At 39.9% G+C, this 20,520-nt stretch overlaps 1 protein-coding gene across 1 annotated transcript; it reads right to left on the bottom strand.

The window, feature by feature from the left end:
• Nucleotides 1-686: 686 nt before the first annotated feature.
• On the bottom strand, nucleotides 687-20,288 carry CSRP3 (cysteine and glycine rich protein 3). Its single transcript, XM_042468715.1, is given in 7 exon segments — nucleotides 687-1,446; nucleotides 2,059-2,085; nucleotides 2,088-2,148; nucleotides 2,800-2,932; nucleotides 7,415-7,583; nucleotides 11,551-11,694; nucleotides 20,204-20,288. Coding segments are annotated over 7 exon segments (615 nt in total). The 5' UTR covers nucleotides 20,211-20,288; the 3' UTR covers nucleotides 687-1,372.
• Nucleotides 20,289-20,520: the final 232 nt, after the last annotated feature.

Raw genomic sequence — 20,520 nt, 5'->3', positions numbered from 1 at the left:
TGGCAAAACATCAGGAGTAAACTCTTGCAGAACACGTCCACATAGCCCGAAAAACCCACAAAAACTATAGATGCTGACCGTGAAAGTCTTTGACTTCACAGTGCTTGACCCATCTGGCAACCTGTTGGTGAATCATAATGGCACTATCACAACTCAACTGTTTTTTGTTGTTGTTGTTGAGGTCAGAATTCATTACTGACCATCCAACAATCAACATGTCCCCTAACCCCACTCAGTTACAGCTTCTTGAACCTGGCCATTTGCCTGATTGATGGAGAGCAGAGGAAGTAGCAGACAAGCGCCCAGCTATTTTCCTACAGCTGGACACAAAGAAAAGACATCATCTGGTGGAGTCCCTGCAGATCTGTATTGTGGATCAAGCTATAGAGAAATAGTAAGGTGCTCGTCTGCGGCTTTTTCCACTAGGATTGCTGCAGAGAAAAAATTGGATTAAATATTGCAGCTACACCTCATAGCTGTGTCTCCTGATGTGGGTTGAGAGTCAACATCTCTTCGTCTCATTTCATAATGTGAGAACAAAAAGGATAGGGAGGAATTATGCTCCCATTTGATCTTTAAACAGTAATGATTTCAGAACTATTTATGTAGAAACATGTTAATCTGCCTCTGTTAAATTCAGAATTTGAGAAATGTTCAGTTGTAAATTCATTTTCTCCAACTTTACAGATTTTTTAAAATTTATTTTAAAACAGATTGCAAATGTACACATGCATTTATTTCCATTGGTATTGCTGTGCAGAAATTGGGAGAGTTAGTTTTTGGACTAAAAGTCCCTCAGACACTGGCTGTGCTGAATCAAAAAAAGTAGCCATTTTGAGATCTGCTCCTGTATCACCAAATGGTGATGGAATAATCTCCCTTTCAAGCAAAGATGACAGGGTTTTAAGTGGATCAGAGTAAAAAAAATTACAAAGGTAAAGGCAATATTTGAAACATAGGCTTGGTAATGGTAGGAGAAATATTTTAAATTTCTGTACTTTTAATGTACTATGATAAAGTCAAATACTTTTATTCCATTTGGCTGATAGTTGTACAGAATGCACAATAGGAATCAGGTCTTGCTCAATTAACATTGATGTAAAAATAGTACTTGTATCTCTGTGACAGAGTAAGCAGAGCTACTATCAGAAATAGGTGGCAGTTCTGAAATAATTTTGTGCAAAGTTCAGTTCTTAGAATACTGCCTTTTTGTTCAGTAATAAATACAATACTTGTCAAAATGTCTTCCTACAACAAAATATACTACAGTGTAAGAAAGTAGCAAACTTCTTTGGTGAGATAACAAAGTTTTCTTAATACCATATCATTAGGCATGTAATTATTATTTGGACAGGTCTAAGTGGAGTGTTTCTTACTCCACCCTTTCAACTTGGGTAAGGCCACCAAAGCCAATTCCTTTAGGACCAAAATTCTTTGCATAGCAAACTGCAAAAGAAAGAAATATATTATAGTGATACAAGATACTCAACACAAAACATTTCCCCTACTTCAAATCAGAGTTGGCTACTTTTGGCTCTCCAGATACTTTGAATTCATACAGCCTCTTACCACTAGTCCACTACTGAGTGGAAGTCCCAAAACATTGGTCAAAGGTTTTCCAGCCCTGCTTTAAGTCATTCCTTAGATCTCATTAGGAAGACTTCAGAATAACCAGTACCCTATCATATCTAAGCCAAAGTACATATAACTAATATAACTCCATCTTCTATTCTTTTTTTTTCTCTTGCTTCCCTGTGTCTGTTTTTAGATTATATAACAAAATAGTCCTTATTTAGGTCCCCATGAAAAGCAAGGTATCTGCAGGAAAATAATAGTTCCAATTCACATCTACATGCTAATTTTCACAGGATTGTACTATCCCTCTGCAAGGGCTAACAAATCTCACTAGCTGTTTAATGCTATTGAGTTCTATTACATTCACATGCTTTTAAAAATAAAACCCTCCCTCCCCCAAACAAAGATCTAGCACAACTCTTTATAGATTGCATCTTAGTAATGATTGTTTGGCATATAGTTTAGGTACTTTACTACACTTGCCTTTACAATAGATCTCTCCATCTTTGTAACATTTGTAGATTCTAGACTCTTTCCGCAGATAGCACATCGGAAGCATGTCTTGTGCCAAGGCTGAAATGAAAAGCAAAAGGGTGTTAAGGAAATTGTCAGTATAGCTGCACATTTGCATTTTCCATTTCCACTATGAAGGTGGTTTCAGTGGGTCTAGGGCTCAGTTTTATTGTCTCTGGAACCCACTCGTGTGAGACTATCTTAGCCAGCAGGTGCTTGGTGAGGGGGCAGGCATACTACCCTGCTGCTCTAGGACTCCACAGTTGTTCCTCTTTCTCAATGAATTTGTCCCAAATCTTTCCAACTAGCCTGATGCCTCAATCATATCAGAGGACACTTCCCCATCACCAGTGTTGAATGCTAAAGATTTAGCTGCTAATGCAGCTGGACTGGGTACATGGAAAGGCCTCAAGCTCATTCTTCATCTCAGGCAGCATAGTGGCTTTGGCTGGCCCTGCTTTACCACATAATCCTAAGAACATCTATTCAAGAATGTGTCCCATTAAGTTAATCAAGGCACACTTCCCAAGTAAGTGTATAATAGGACTGGAGCTTTAATGCTGCCATGACTGTTTCCATAATTTCAGAACATGAAGCAGCTAACATTCTTGAATATCACTACCAGTTCCTTTATGATACAAGATGGAAGACTAAGCTGTTTGTTCGGGCAGCTGGCTTTCTGCTATAATGCAGTACGTGGTTGGTTCTTACCTTTCCTCCTCCCATTATCTTCTCTGCTGCATACACTGACTTCCCACAACGAGGGCATTTCTCGACATCACCAAACTTTTTGGCAAACTTGGAAGGGTTGGTAGGGGTGGAAGGACGAGCTGGTTTTGGCGAGCTGATGGCAAGAAGATTTGGCATATATGAAAATGTCAATTCCAGATCAGGTAAGTTAAACAGTATCTAACCTAACCAGTGTTGCAATGTGCATGTCTGTCGAGGCACGTAAAATGAAATAAACATCTGTTTTGATAGAAGAATGCAAATACTTTCTATTGAGGGCTCCATCACACTACACTGTTACGTTCTACTAATCCACTAACTACTATGGCTGCATCCTGTGGGATTTTGGGGTTTGTAGTCTGGTGAGGCACTACAGCTGTCTAGATGAGGTTTCTAAATGACCCTGCCTATACTGCAAACCCCAGGATTCCATATGAGGATGCTATGGCAGTTACAGTGGAATAATAACACTATAATGTGATAGAATCCTGAACTCATAGAGTTACTGAAATATCTGGCATTGGTTGTATTCTTTCAACAGATTGCTTCTAGCCAATTTTCTCTGAATGTTGGAATAAGCAATAAGGACCACTGATCCCCTTCAGATTGCCTATCAAACAGATTGTTGTAAAAGAAAAGTGAGAGAAGAAGAGTAATATAGACTGCCTTGAGTTCTGTGGAGGAAAGACAGGCTATTCAGTAATTAAGAAATTGGCAATAGATAGAGAATAACATTTGTATACATTGAACTGTGAAGACCTGAAGCTGCTGGTTATCACAATGAAAAAGGGCTCCTTTCCTTCCTTCTTGTAGCAGCTGTAAATGTAATATGCATTCAATGGGGAAAAAAATCAGCATCTTGTTTCATCATTCTTCCTCCATTCTTTGAAAAGATTCCTCAGTCATTCACAGTACCCTTCATAAAGGCTAATCTTTGTCAAGGTCAGACAGCAGCACCACTGGGAACAATGCACTGTTCTTATACCTGGAAATCTTTTTGAATTTATTTTAAATCCACTTTTTTCAGATAATGTTCTAAAGCTTTCCAGAGGCAGCTTGGAATCTCTCATGAATTCCAAAACTGACAGACCTCATAGACATGAGCTTGTAGTCAGAATTTCCTGGCACGACTGTCCCTGAAGCACATGACAAGAGATAAATACCTTTTCTAGGCCCATAGCTTTTGTGTAAAATACAACTGGAACTGGCAACAAAATGTTGCAGCATAAGCAATCTTGGGTGCGTTACAGACCACCCGTTTGGGGCAGCCTGTAACCGGCCCTTTCCCTGCCGGATTGGGGCCTCAGCTGCCACAATGGCAGCCTCCAAGGCCCTGATCCGCCGCTTTCCAGGCTGCGGGGAAGCTGCAAAAGGCTGCTTCTCCGCGGCCTGGAAAGGGGTGTCCTTGGGGCTTCAAACCCCAAGGACACCCAGCGGTGGTGGGGAGGAGGAGAAAGGGGCCGCTTGGCCCCTTTCTCCTCTATCGCTGGCGCAGCCATGTAAAGGCTGTGCCCAGCGACGCAAAGCTGGAAGGAGCTCCGAAACGGAGCTCCTTCCGGGGCTGCAGAAAGGGCGCCCTAGGTGCCCTCGCACGGCCCCACAACATCACAACTGCGCCGCCCAATTTAGAGGCAGCACGGTCGTGACGTAGTCATGGCGGCGCCCGTGTGCATAGGGAGCTGACATTTTGTACGGGCTCGGTCCATACTAGGGTTAGGGGCGTCAAGAAGTGACACCCCTTCCTAACCCTAGTACGGACCCAGTCCGTACTTTTATGCCCGTTTTTAACAGGCCTTGGTTTAGAGTTTGAGCTGTTCAGTTTCATCTCTTGCTTGCTCTTCCTAGCTTTCCAAACAGCCAGCCAGCACTCTGTGACCAGGGAATGCTCAGGTGGGTAATCCTCATCAGGCCGCCACTGCACCTACCCACTGCTGCTTTCTTTCATCAGAATTTCCTGGCATGGTTTTGTATCTATGCAGTGCAAACCTTGGGGTTCCCTGAAGCCTGCTGAGAACTTTAGTGTGTGGGTGCATATTGATATTTTTGGCTACATAAGCAAACATGCATCCTGTACCTGGATTTAGTTTATAAGGTATGTCTTGGTAGGACTAATAAATGATAATTCAGACTCACTGAGGATTAGGTACATTTGAACAGTTTTATATAATACAAAGCTATGACTTGCAGAAAGAAACAAATGAGACACTGAACTAAATGCAATTACTAGCCTTTATCCATCAAAACAATTGAATTTATTTATACATTGACTAACCGTGTCCCCATTGAATGTGTCTACTGTATTTGTCTACAATTGAATTTAACCAACTAATTTAATTTTAATCCCCTTCAAAAGGTTGCTTCGGAGACATAAACACTGGCTAAGACCTGGAGAAATGTGCCTATGACTCTACCTACAAACTGTGTGGGTTCAGTTCTCAAAGTCCTTTTCAGACACAGAAAACAATTCGTTTTGAAGTTTGGTTGGAATGAATAGAGTTTTGTGTGATATAAAATAGTCAATGCATAGGGATGTCAGATAAAATTTCAGTCCATGATTAGAATTAAAGAGTGGAAGAGGAAGGAATAAACAACACTGGGCAAGGCATCTGGCAGGAAGAATGAACCCTTCTTGTGGTCGTGGTTGACAGAACAGGTTTAGCTACTACCTACATGTTAGACCAGAGACACAGATCTGACTCAAGCTCAAATCCCCTGTTCAAGTTCCACCAACAGACAGCAAGGGCCCTAGTTCTGCCAACTGATATGCTAGCTTTGGAACCAAATACAGTGAACTCATTGCGCCAACTGGCCTTGTTAAGGACCTTCTACTTAGGTTGCTTTCATTGTAGACTTTTGTGGTACCATTTCCCTGTGGAATTTTATGTGGGTCCAGGAAGATACTTACAATTTGATACCATCTCAATAGCCAGGACTCAGTACTACAAAACTTTGGGATTTGAACTTGAGGCGGTATTTAGAATTTTGTGCTGGATAATTTTAGTGTCATAGTTCAAGGGAACTGCACTAGAGCTCTCTAACAGAGCTTTTAAATACTTTATCAATCTCAGGATTCCTGACAATAGATGAAAGAAAGTTAAAGTGATATCAAACTGCTATAACTGTATGTGCCCTCCAGATATTCTCATTCATTTGTAATCCCATATTTTTTTCCACCACTACTTCTGTGGTTGTTTTTGCTGCAACAAACCCATTAATGCAGGGAAAAGACTGCTGCACAATATCTTTGAATTGTGTTGTACTGCATCCAGAAGGCCTCCCTAATTTCAGATCTCAGGGGAGGAAAAGACGGTGATGTTTTCAGTTTCAGGGAGAAGCTAAGAGGAAGAACACTTGGGATCTCGGTCATCTTGAAGATTTGGACAGCCCACAGCCCATTTCACTTGTTTTTTTAATTATGCTTGTTTATGGTTAGATGTTGTTCTATGCTCCAGAGTTTTTTTTTTAAATAATGTTAACTGAAGACATTTCTCTGTAGCGCTATTTGCCATTTTCAAAAGATTAGTTGGTAATTCCAGAAGCCTTATGAGTGGAAGAATCCTCAAACTCTTTGACACAAACCTGTTGAACTCGTATGTGTTTAACATTCCTATTCTTTTAGTGGAAGGAGGTGCACAAAAGAATATGCAGGCATGCACTTCTATTTCTCTGTAAAAAAAAACTAATCCATATGGGAGCTCTGTGTGTTCAGGGGAACCTCCTGTATCCATCATATACTGTATACATTGAGATGATATTCTCAGAATTAAATCCTGCTGATTTCTAAGCAAGTTTTCTATAAGCCATCACTCTGGAATTATTTTTTTAATTCTACATTGGTGAGGTGAGGAGGTCTTTGAAGTTAACCAGATACCACCACTACTAGTATTGTAAGGCTCTTATAATTCTTACTCTCTCTTATTCTCTATTTTGGCATTTATATGAACCCAGAATTGTACAGATGAAGTAGTAACTGCTAACCTTCATGCTGCAAAGCAAATGTTCCCTCTCCCACTGGAGAAAAGGGAGGAGTAGAAACTCTCAAAGAGTGGATTGCATTGTGACTATTCCTGCATTAATAGAATCACAGTACAATGCAGTACAGTTATTGGTACTAAGAACACATCTCTTTGATTATACTACACGTACTGAGTTACAACTGCTGTGAATATTAAAGTCTGCAATGGCATGTAAAGCAAGGCTTCTTTCTCTAGCATAATTGCCCACTGGAATATGAAATAATTTTAAAGTAATGCTCTGCAGGAACTGAGCGTCATTAAAATAAGATGATTTTCTTTTTTTCAAAAAATGATTAGATCTATTGAAGAAAAGTGCTCAGGAAATTCTCTGCTAGCACCACCTTGGCTTGTTGTTATGGAAACTGAATGTAGTGACTTGAGGCAATGGAGGCTGGCATCAGCAAACAACCAAAGGTTTTAAATCCACAGAAGATTTTAAGCTTTGAACACTTGCATGAAGCATTTTCTGCATTTTGGTTGGCCAATAAAGATATCATTCTTTGGGGGATTTGGATATTCTTGCATTTTGCTACATAGGCAACATGACTACCACTGAATATGTAACCAAAAGTTTAACTCACTGTTGCAGATCCAGCCCAAGATGCTCTCCGGTGTCTGTGCTGAGGCAGCCGGCACCTTGTCCAAAGCCAACCCCTTTGGGACCATATTTTCTCCCATAGCAAGTTTTGCAATAGATTTCCGATTCATGAGCTGCTACTGTTGTACTGTCCAGAGCTTTTCGGCAAGCCACTGAAAAGGAAGGAGACATGAGGCCCGTGTGTATTACAGCATGTACACCTCCACTTTACATGGCTATATCTTTGAATTCTATCACTATTAAATATTACAGGTATACCATCAACCCCCAGTGTATCACTCCTGCTGCCTAGGCAGACCTATCATGGTTTTTTAGGGGGCTGAGACTGTGTGACTCACTCAAAGTCACCCAACAACTCATCAGGAATCATATCCTGATCTCTAGAGTTGTAATCCTACACTCAAACCACTATACCACGCTGGCTCTCAACTAGAACAATACAATATTTTTTGTACAACTGTAGAACAGCAAATTTTATTTTTCTGCAGTTGTGATGAATGGGGGAAGGGAAGAGAAATATCTGATATAAAATTCATAAGTGCTATTGCAAATATTTCTCATTTTCCTGCCAATCTAATTTTAAATGTTTTGCCATTCTTATTTTTTTATTCAAATTTTTATATACATAAAAAACTTAAAAGAACTTTTCATTACACCATTATAAGGATATAAACCTTTTCTCAGTGTCAGACCATTCCATCATTGCATTCCATCATTTTTGAATGGGATTAGAAGATGGAAAGATATCACATGTAATATTAACAAATGCCATAGGAAATATTACATTCAGTTGTAAACCACTTAGACACTGTTAGTTCAGTATGAGGCAGTATATAAACGAAGCTTTTTTATTTGTTTGTTTGTTTTTCATCACCTGCAGATTCTAGATGTCTTTAAAATTATGGCAAATATATTTGATTAGGAGAAAGGACAACATGCTTAATTGTTTTCCTAAAATTAGGACAATTCAGGCAAGACACTCCTGTAAATTTGTAAAGCCAGTCTTCCTATTCCTGGATTCTCATTTGTGAAGAAATGATAATTGTGTTTGCTGAGGGTGTTAAGGGATGATGGAAACTGCAGCACCAGATAAAATGCTTCTATTTCTGGCCCCTTTGGGATAGAGTATCTGATGACTGCAACAGATGGAGCAAAAGCCCTTGAAGTGCTATTGTGGAAATAGTTGCAGTGAGCTGGCAGTCTGCTGGCAGAAGTGCCTCAGCTGTCATCAAGCAGTTTGTTGTTGTTGTTGTGTGCCTTCAAGTCTTTCCTGACTTATGGCACTGTAGCCATGCCACATGTTCATTGCAGATGAATTTTAATTTAAAGTCAATAGGGAAGAGGTAGGAGGCAGACAGTAAGCCACATGCCTCTGCTTCACACTCAATCACAGCTGTGTGCAATAGAAGCATTTGCCTTTAATGTTCTTTTAAACCAATAAATATTAGCTGGATTGTTTCATTATTATTAACATTCTTTTCTTATACAAAAAAGAAAAGTACCTTGTGCTGTTTACAGAGCTTGGGAAACTACAGAAGTAATTTGTTATAGTTATTCATTATAGTAAAATCATTTTAACCATTAATCATTGGACAGTGAAGAAAACTGTTAGAAAAAAAAAATCAACTCATTTGGAATGTGGTGCTGGAGAAGAGTAGTGGACTCTTCTTTTTGGTGGACAACGAAAAAGACAAGCAAATGGGTCCTAGAACAGATCAAGCCAGACAAGATGGTCAAACTGAAGCGGTTGTGCTTTGGCCACATCATGAATAAAAATGAATCACTGAAAGAGGCAACGATGTTAGGAAATGTCAAATGCAGTAGAAAGAGAAGATCGCATGCCAGATGGATAGACTCAATCAAGGAAGCCATGGCCCTGAGCCTGCAAGACTGAGGATAAGGTGTCATGGGGACATCTCATTTATGGGGTTGCCATGAGTCAAAGCTGACTCCAAGACAGTTAACAACAACCAGTAGCGGTGTTAAAAAGCTAAGCCATAGTTTTATCCATTACTGTAAAAGAATAATAGAGGTGGAGGGGCTAGGAATTTTTATGAGAATGGCATACATCGTGATAAATTATTGTCAGAAGGGCTCTAAAAATGTCCTTCAAAATGGACTTTTTGAAGCAACTAGAAAACGTTAAAGTGATTTTGTTCTTGCTGGTTACTTTACTTTTGAATTAGCTTTGATATGTCCTTGTTACCAAGGAAAATAACTTGTTACATTACCTGGTAGTCCAACACTGACTGAAAACATCTTTCATTTTCCTTTTTTTTTTTTTTAGACTTTTAGGAAGAAAGAGATCTTTACCTCCAGAAGCAATTTCTTCAGTCTTGTAGTAATGGCAGGCCCTTAAACTAAGTCTAACCTTGTGGGTGAGGGGGTGGAAGCAGCTGACTGGCCCCCCAGCTGAGCTCTCAACAAAGCAGAAAAGAGGGTGGAGAGAAATTAAATTGCAGCAGTCCACTTAATGTGTGGGAAACCCATCACCCTTCACTGTCAAGGCTGCCATTCCAAGTGAGGGAAGGAAGAAAAATAATTACTGATCAGGGTCCAGGAAATCTTTCCTAATGTATACTGTAATTGTAAAGTAGCTCTCCTGTACCTTAAAACCATTATTCCTTGCCCTATCCACAGCAGGTGTCAGTTTAAATTACTGAAAAGTAGATCTAGGGGCAAACATTAGAGAATGTGTCCTATCTATCCAGGAAGATCAGTAAGAAAACAAAGGTGTTGTCTCCTAGCTGTCAATCTTTCTCTGTTTTGCTAAGCTATTCTTTTACCAAATGCAGCCCCATTCTTCATGTTATTTGATTCTCATGCTTGCTTGATTTGCAACAGCTGTGCTCTGCTCAGTTCCACACTGTGTTAAAGAAAAATCTATTCTGATTCTTTAAACTGTTTGGTCTCATGAGAAGTAATCTGTACTTGCATATTATTCAGTCTCCTTATTGCACTATTAGTAACAACAGCAACAAAAAGAATGCTTGGAAGACAGCATGGTCTTAGAATTTAGGAAAGGTTTTTGTTTTTTTACTGCAACTCCCACAATTCCCCAGTCAACATGGCCATTACAACAGGGAGTTGTGATCCCCTACAAAAGGAATTCCCCAAACAGTGTGGCTAGTTGGTTGACTGGTTATCACACTAAAACAGGAGCATTTCATATTCAGTGGTACTCTTGGTGGTAGTGATGGTGGTTCTTCCCCTTCTTCTTTCTTGTTTCTCCTCCCTCTCCTCTTTCTCCTCTTGATTTCTGTTTTGGTAGCTCTATCCAGGTGTAAACAAAACATAGGAAGTAGGGGAACCTCTTATGTGGAAGGTGATAAGTTTGAAGCATAGAGCCTCTGTTATCTGTGAAGTGGAACCCTGGGAAAATCCAGCTTCTGAACTCATGCAGAGAGGAGTCATGAGTAGGAGGTTAAGGAAACTAGAGTCCAAAGGGTAGGCCTAGTTCACTTCCCCCACTTCATGTGTTGGGTAAACACTCCAAAGAAAATATACCAAGGGATCTTATTGAGACTAGGCTGAGCAGTTAATCCCAAAGGTGTACAAGATCCATTAGCATACTGATATTCCAGACTAACTAACATTGCTATGTCTCTCAATTCAAAGAAAGCTGGTCTTTTCACTGGATTCTTATTATAAGTATAAGCTCTCCAGTGGAACGAATGTCAGTGGGAAGAGGTGTGTCCTCTTTGTTAGATATCTTTAGGCAGAGATTGGATGACTGCCTATCAGGATTACTATAGCAGTGGATTTCCTACAAGGGCAAGGGTTGGACTGGATGACATCTGATGTCTCTTCCAATTCTGCAATATCTATGATTTTGCAAAAGCTTTCCTCACAGAAAAAAAAAGCTTTCTTTCTGAAAAAAATCTACACAGCACTATAAAAATGGGCCTTGTGGACATTATGAAAAAACAGATATTTACCTCTGTTTAGTAAGTACTTGAGAATGAACCTGGCTTTTGAATATATTGATTGCTGTTTACCTCTCCTGTTGTTTTAATGTAGAAATGAGGAACGATACACATTGTTAGTGCATGAACAGGTCAAGATAAGAACAACAATAAACAGAGTGTTTGGCATGTAGAAAAAGTTTGATCTACTTACTGCAGTGGAAACATGTTTTATGAAAACTCCTGCCATTACACTGGATTTCCTCAGCATGGTAGACAGTCTTGTCACAGGCACCACATTTGGCACCACCTCCCCAGTTTGGCATTCTTGATGGTTTCTCTGGTCTCAAGCTACCACCTTGAAATTGCAAAACCAATAAGCCAGAATCAGAAGCTTGTCACTTGGTTTGTTCTAACAATAGATTTTTTTAAATGGGATGTTTTGCTGGCCCTCTTTCTGTGCAACATTGAATATAGCGGACTTCCAGTGTAGCCAGTTGCACAGACATGAACAGAGAATCTGGAGATCTCAGGTTCTACATCACTGTCGTGCTGTTGTAACAGGAGAAAGCAGAGAAATAGATTGGGATCCACTAGTCCATCTCTGTGCATTATATTAGCAAGGATTTCTCCCGCTCAGCTGTTTAATAATAGCAAGAACAAAATGAAAAGAAAAATGAAATGGGGTAACTGGAAATGGGCCTTTGTGTGAAAGGACTATGACCCCAGTTCAATTCTGGTTCCAACACCATTCAACTTCCTTACCTCTGAATAAGCTCAGAGGCACCCTTTTCCTCAGTCCATGTGTTTATTGCATCTGACTCATCAGATTTTAGTGAACACAAACCAAAGATCAGACTAGCCTGACGTTTGCCCAACCCTACTGTATGGTTTCTGACTAGGATGGTCTCGATGATGTGAGCAACTCATGGCCCTTCAATGTTGCTGGACTACAACTTCCAGCATGTATCATAATTGGTTTTGCCAGTTAAGTCTAATGGGGATGCAATCCAGCGTTTGGATGGAATATTACATTACCCCATCTACAGCAACGCTGGCATAAAAGAAATTATCCATCCCCTTTCAAAGTCCTTCCCTCTGTTTATAAAGGGGGGAGAAATTACATTCCCACTATTATTTTGTTGCCCACAGGGTTCTGAAATGCGCATTTTGAATATTTTTGAAAAACAAATCCCCAAATGCTCTCTAAGCAGTATGGGAGTGCAATTTTGCCTTGGTTTGGGGGTCCTGATTACCAGAGTCCTCTTGTTTTTAAAACCATTATCTCCTGAGCCTAAAATGACTCAAAAACTTGGCAGAATTGTTCCCACACACCCCAGAGGGTTGTTGGGTGGCTTTTGGGGGCTAGGTAATTTATTTTGCCACTGTCTGGATGCATCCCAGGTTGAAACCCTGCTCAGCCAGCCAATTTTTAATGTTGGAAGCTCCCCGACTTTGAAAAAGTGCGGGCTGAGCAAGGCTTCAACCTGGGATGCATCTGCGCAGTGGCATCCCACATGTATCAGTGGTGATTTAGTTATGATAACATCTGGTGGCATCCCGGATCCAGAACTGAAGCTGGGAGAAGTAAGCCGGCTTATCGGCTAAAGCAATAAGCTCCTACATCTTTATAGTGTTATAACTCCACTTTAACAGCCACAGTTCCCTCCTGTGGAATCTTAGGGTTTTTAGTTTGGGGAGGTACTGCAGGAGCTCTGACTAAAAATTCTAAACTGCAAATCCCAGGATCCCATGGGCTGGAATCATGGCAGTGATTCCAGCCCATGGGATGCAAAAGACCCTGGGTAAAGCAAGTCTGATCAGAATGGGGTACACCTAGCAGTAAATAAAAATATGTGGTAAATTGTTAGTACCAATGCACCACTGACACTGCATGGGAAAGCTCTCAGTTCTTTCAGAGGAAAGGAAAACCAGCAGACAGGATTTGGCTGTATCCTTTGCTGCTTTATCTTTCAAATCGTAACTCCACTCAATCTTGTTTGATTCTCTAGGGCAGATGCTATTTTATCACAGAAAGCTTTGCAGTGTTGCTCAGGGAAGGAAATTAAAAAGAAAACTCTTCACCACAGGCCACACACCTCTGAGCTGGTTGTTGGTTATCAAGACAAACTGCAGAATTCCTTCATAAAACACGCACCAAAAAAGCCATAGTAGGACTGGTTTATAGTATCTGAAAATCCATTGCAAGGACTCATCCTCCAGTCACCTACAGATTGATAAATGAGTTCTCTCCTTTGAAAAGCGCCCAACTTTGTTGCAATGAGGTGAAAGGATGGATTTCTTCTGTGGCATTCAAAAGCTTAAAAACAGATGGTTGTTTTATACACTTTATGACTACAAGAGTTGAAGTCAACCTGAAGGTAGTTAACAACAAAAAACATTTGATTTTGTCTAGTTTCTTAGCAAGCAAATAAAACAAAGATAGTAAAACATGGTTTCAAAGTGGTCCAAAAGGTAAAATCACTCTATCACTGTTACTTATTTCTGTTCTCAGCACTAGATCTCCAAAGTACAGTTGGTCCTTCTTATACACAGATTTTTTATACATGGATTCAAGCATCCAAGGTTTGAAAATGTTCAAAAGAAGTATAAATTTCAAATATCAAACCATGATTTTCCATTTTTTTAAAGGGAGACCATTTTGCTATGTCATTATATTTAATGGGACTTGAACATCCATGGATTTTGTTATCCACGGGGGATCTTGGAACCAAACCCCAGCGTATAACAAGGATCCACTGTATATTTTTCAGAGTACTAGTGTAAATTTGTTGCACATGTTATACTACTTTGACCTTGAGAAGTACATTCACATTTCTCTGGGGGGAAAAACCTCTAACCTGTCACTCTAAGGCCCCATTCCCACTGGCGTATAAAGCGGATCAAGACTCGGATTATGGGAGCATCGTTTCCATTTGAGTGCACACTCACTGATTTCATTCCCATTGGAATTTGGCTCTGATCTCCACGTAATAGATTTTTCCAGGGAAAATCTGAATCGGGGGTGTGTGTGTGTGTGTGTGTGTGTGTCAAACCCAGGTTAATTTGACTGCACTTTTCCGGAGGGTTTTCTTGCACCTCCCGTGTCCGATCTGGGGCAAATGAATGGGAACAGCAAGGGTGTCCAATTTGGTAACTTGGGGATGGGAGGAGCAGTGCTCAAGGGGTGGCTTGGGGGAATCACCAGCTTTGTTCTCTTTCCTGCATTGCCGGCTCCATTTTCCCCCATTTGCATAGCCTTTCCCTCGGTGGAGTGGGAAGCAGGGTAAGGCGATCACATGTGTAGACAAATTTATTTTTTTTAAAATTAAGCTTTCGATTGCCTAGGCAGCTGCTTAAAAAAAAATATTGACAGCTGCTTTAAAAAAAAGAGCTTCTGGAAGGGCAATGCGAATGGGAAGCAAAAAAGTCAGCTTCAAATTATAACAGAAAATTTCAATGGGAACGAGAACATGGGTCAGAAAAAACTGAGTCCGTTTGCACCCTTTCGTAATGGGAACGATGGACCAGATTCTAATGCAACTCAGAAAAAAGATTCAAACCGGAATCACAGCAATATTCATCGCTTTATATGCCCAGTGGGAATGAGGCCTAAAACTCAGCAGTCAGGAATCTGTCCCTGGGGGCTAAATCTGGCCCTCTGATGTTCCCCAAGTGGCAATACTCCATTTCTGCATTAAACCATCATTTGGTGGTTTCCCAGATTCTGTGCAGGTTTTCTTTCCATTCTAAAGACTAAAATGTTTCTCCTAAGTCTTAGGCCTTGTCTATATGGGTGAGTTCCCCCCGCTAACACAACACAGGGCCAAAATCTTGAATCCATCTGGACTGTTTTCATGATGCCCATATCCAGTTCAGGACTTCTTCACCCTAATCTGCATTTAAATAACTCACCATGTGGTGGGTTACCAGCAACAATGGCAGCTTTTGTTGCCCAGTGAGACCATTGCAGACACAAATCACTCTGAGGTCAGAATGAGGCAACATGGATAACATGGCTGGAAACCTCATTCTGGACACCTCATTCTGACCTCAGCAGTGGTGCTGGGTGATGAATGAGAACTGCATGGAAGTTCTCTGTCACTTCTCTGTTACTTGTCATTGCTGGGGAAGAGAGCTGAAAACCTTCAGAGAATGCTCTTTTGCATTGATGGCCCAGCCATCAACAGAACAATACACAGATTAACATGGGAATCACTCCTCCTTGTCCAGGATCACACAGTATATATATATATCCACTCTCTTCCAGGTCAGCATTCTCTGAAGATGCCAGCCAGAGATGCTGACAAAAAATCAGGAATAAACTCTTCTAGAACATGGCCACATAGCTTGAAAAACCCACCAAAAACTACAGATGCCAGCCATGAAAGCCTTCGACTTCACATTTAAATAAGTTTTTAAATGTGGATTGTGTGTGTATGTGTGTGTGTATATATGTCTTATTTATTCTTTTAGACTGATATGTGTTTTTAACTGACATTGTGTACTGTATTTGTTAATCTGTTGCTGTTCCCCAACTCGATCCATAGGAAAAGGTGGGTAAGAAATAATATTATAATTACTACAGTATTATTAATTTTTGTGGGTTTTTTGGACTATGAGGCCATGTTCTAGAAGAGTTTATTCCTGATGTTTCACCAGCAGCTGTGGCTGGCATCTTCCATGCCTGCATTCTCTGAAGATGCCAGCCACAGCTGCTGGCGAAACATCAGGAATAAACTCTTCTAGAACACAGCCTCATAGTCCCCCAAACCCACAAAAAACTGTGGATGCTGGTTGTGAAAGGCTTTGACTTCACATTATTATTATTGTTGTATGCATCTTCTTATGTTGACATGTTCCCACAGGCCTAAAAGCAGGATTGTTCTATTACAATTATTGTTATTGTTTTTAACTTTATTTGTACCTCACCTTTTCTGCAACACCAAGACTCAAATTGGCTTACAAATTAAAACAAATACAACATTGTTAAAATATACAAAGTATCAGTGTTAAGATCAAACTATTAACAATATTAAAGACAAATATAAAACATTGGAACCAATGGAAGAATGGAACTAATTGCCTAGAAAGGTGGTGGAGCCTCCTCCTTTGGACATCTTCAAGAAGGCCAGATAGCTGCCTAGTGGAAACGCTTTAGCTGGAGAGCCTGCACTGAGAAAAGGGTTGGATTCGATGGCTCATGAGGCCCCTTCCAACTCTTTGATTCTATGTTTGTTTCCTGTTCAGGGAGAAATATACAGACAGGCAATATGACATGGGTTGGCAGGTGGCACACACCTCAGGGGATCTCAGCTCTGAGGCCCCTGCTTTCTTAACTGAGTGTGCTGTAGATACACACAGAGAGAATTCAGGCAACAGCTTTGCTCATGATGCTTTCTTTGATAGCTCTGAGTCATATTTTCTGGGAAGATCAACTGCAACCTTGACCATAGCACATTGTGATCTATCTGGTTGTTCTGAACTCTTGGCTCAGAACTTCATTCTCTTCCTTGGCCAGCTAGTCTCTTTCTCATTATAGATTTTTTGTCCACTAAAGATAGCTCTGTGTTACATTTATGTCATCAGTGCTAGATGAAACAACTGCTTGGTATAACACAAAAAAAGACACTTGTGATATTTCTCTCTTTTGAGTATAGTTAGTTAGACTTTCCTTGCTAACCACACACACTGGTTGATGCAGAACAAGATAAGTTTGCAGCCCTGCAATATATTGAATTAGAAAAGTGGCTCTTTTTGTACAGTAAACTAGTAACGAAGCTCAAGACCATCAATTGTGTTGCTCTTCTCTTTTAATCTCACACTCATTTTCCATTTTGCTTTGTTTTCCCTGGTTGAATTTTAGAGTGTCATCTCCATGGAGCTAAAGTTTAATGGAGAGTGGTGTTGACAACTCCACTGATTTCTGTCAAATGCCCGTAAAGAAGTCCTGTTTTTATACAGGCCAAAAAGCATAGGGCTTTTAAAAAGAACAAACAGTTGATCATTTAGTAGCATGTGGAGCTTTGTCTCCTTTTTATTATGAGCAGGAATTATAGAAGCAAAGCTTGGAAGTTAATTTTTTTTTGGACTGGACTGGGGATTCTAGGATTTGTAGCCCAAACAGTAATGCTTCTTAGGTCTGAGTGAGAGCTGCTGTTCAAGCAGATCTGGAGGACTACAGTTTGTTGAGGATAACTCTATATAAATAAAATCTTGACTACAAATCCTCTGCATGGTCTCAATCAGATCACTTTTCTTGTTATCTTGTAATCCCATTAACTGATTATGTGAAGGATTAAAGATGGAGAACTACGCCTTCAGACTGCATGTATAGCTATGATCCCTTCTAACTTGCCACAGGACACCTTTTTTAATCAGTCCTTGATGCTTCAAGTACAAACTTTTATAACTGCAGACACTGAAACAAAATAATGCTAGCTGCAGATTGTCTAATTTAATCAAACCCCTCACCATTATAGGTCCTCCCATTATAGGCACTCCTACTGTTAGAGCTCTGAAAGGAAGCTGTGCTTCTGGTATTATTTGTAATGATATTTCCACACTCTTTCCATGCTGTCACCATCACTGAAGAACTGTTGGTGGCTGCTGTAGTAAGGCAAAAAATTTCAGCCACCTCTGTGAATGGGTGAAAGCACAGGAAGGGATTCAGATCTTTGACATGTTTCTTCACACTATCCATTTTTATCCACACTGCGTTTCTTACTTGACCTGTCTGAAGCACATAGTTAGGGTACATCTATTAGCTGTGGGCAATCTAATGCTTTTTATTGGATATTTTCACTTTGATTATGCTGTACTTTCAAAAGAGCATTCATAAGTTAACCACAAGCTCCTAATTTTCTAACAGAAAAATGAATTCAGTTTAGGCCAATGAAGGATCAGCTTCCACAGTTTTTACTAAGCCTTAGTTAGTTGTGTGATATTGACTAAAATGCACAGTAAAGTACAGCCCACTGCCTTCTGCATAAGGATATTAAGCAAAGATACATTTGGGAAATACTTTTACTGACATAGATGACTTCAAGCACATAATTCTAGTGAATAAATGTTTTAATTTTGTTAAGTGTAATTGATTTTTGGACTGTAACTCTGGAGACTCCCCGCTTGACCATGGAAACCCACTGGGTGACCTTGGGCAAGTCACACTCTCCCAGCCTCAGATGAAGGCAAACGCAAACCCCTCTGAACAAATCTTGCCAAGAAAGGCTTCTGATAGGTTTGCTACATAGTTGCCATAAGTCAGAAATGATTTGAATGCACACAGCAACAACAATGACAACAACAGAACTGAATACCAGTGAGAATTTGATGACTTCCCAAAAGTTCTGATCATGAACGTAAAAATGTTTTTTTAAAATCTCACAATTTAGCAGGGTGTTCGAGACATCTGACTTACAAAGCAAATAAAAAAACAGTGACAACCCCCTCTGAAAACAGTACTTTCCATGAATATGATCCCATTGCTCCTTCAATCAGATTCCAAAGTAGCTCTGTTTGTTAGCATCCTCCACACTCTCATTTTGGATCTTCAACTGTATTTCATGAACTTCTACTTCTAATTATGTAATATACAAGTGAAAGGATCTTAGACATAGAAGATAAGCCCACTGAACACGCCGAGATTTACTTTCAAGTAAACATGACTAAAATTGTGTTGCATGTGCACTCCAAAAAGGCAAAACTTCCTTGAATCATGGCTAAACTGTCCAAATTAGGTGTTCTAGATGTCATAAAAATAATTGCATTAGAACAGGCATTTGATCTACCACACAAATGTTGAACACAGTTTACGAAATTGCAGTTATGTATGTCTAAATCTAAAGCAAATATTCTAGTAGCAATTTTGCTCAAATGACATGAATCCATTTCATTCAAATAGAACCCTATTTCCACATTTAATGTGATTTTAAAAAACAAAGAACTTCCGAGCTATTTTTCATGTAATTGTTGTTTCTTATGACAGAACTTGGTTAAGCATCTTGTACTGTTACAGATAATGTAAGAAAATAATGAAATGTTCCATGCATTAAGAAGTCTGTTTTATCATGTAACCAAATTCTGTTAAGTTCAAAATTAACACCATTTGATGCTGAAAACTAAAAATCTGCCTGTGTAAATCATCAGTGTGAAGTTGAAGGCTTTCATGGCCGCCATCCATAGGCTTTTGTGGGGGCTTTGGGCCATGTGGCTGTGTTCTGGAAGAATTTATTCCTGGCATTTCGCCTGCATCTGTGGTGGGCATCTTCAGAGGTTGGTGGCATGGAGGTGAATGGGGTATATATACTGTGTGATCCTTGGTCACTTCCTCCCAAGCAAGGGTCACACAATATATATACCCCTCATGTCCATGTCACCAACCTCTGAAGATACCACCCATAGATGCAGGCGAAATGTCAGGAATAATTTTTTCCAGAACATGGCCACATAGCCCAAAAACCCCCACAAAAAACTATAAACCATTAGTGCTTCCAAATTCTGCTACTAGCTGCTCTGCTAATCTTAGTCCTAGAAGTTTTATCTGGAACAGTAAGTATTTTATTTAGCATGAAGGGTTAACACTATATAACAAGTACACTTAATTGCAGAATTGTTTTAAAAATTATTCAATGTTTTGGAGACCAAGCATCACTTCTTAACAGAGTTTCCACTCTCATTACACTTTAAGTGATGCTAAAACAGCTGCCAAGATTTTTATGTTAAAAAGAAGGAAAATACAAAGAAATCACACTCATTTGGAAGTTTCTAACTAACAAAACATCATTAACAATCAGTCTTTCAGGGAACTTCTTGTAAAGTAACCTGGTTCCAGAAACTTAACATACAGAATGACCTTTTTGACCTACTCATCATACAGCTGCAAATTCAGTGAGTTATAGAAAGACATCTTCTCTTTGTGAAGAACTCTAGTGTGCTCATCCTCAAACATGCAAACACATCAGTACCTACCAGAAGTACTTTTATGTATGACCTTGCCTCGTGTCTCCTGTATCTTCCTGTAGAGCTGAAGCCAGCACCAGCAGTCTTTAAATACTTCCAAGTAGTTGCCAGCATTGACTAAGAAAGGTCGAGGGAAGAACAGAGAGCGAGCGTATATGTATTAGTGTGTGTGTGTGTGTGTGTGTGTGTGTGTGTACTGGGGCAGGGGGGAAAGAGTACGTGA

The sequence above is a fragment of the Sceloporus undulatus genome, chromosome 1, assembly GCF_019175285.1.
Source record: "Sceloporus undulatus isolate JIND9_A2432 ecotype Alabama chromosome 1, SceUnd_v1.1, whole genome shotgun sequence".
Taxonomy (NCBI): domain Eukaryota; kingdom Metazoa; phylum Chordata; class Lepidosauria; order Squamata; family Phrynosomatidae; genus Sceloporus; species Sceloporus undulatus.
This window is presented reverse-complemented; position numbering and strand designations above follow the sequence as displayed.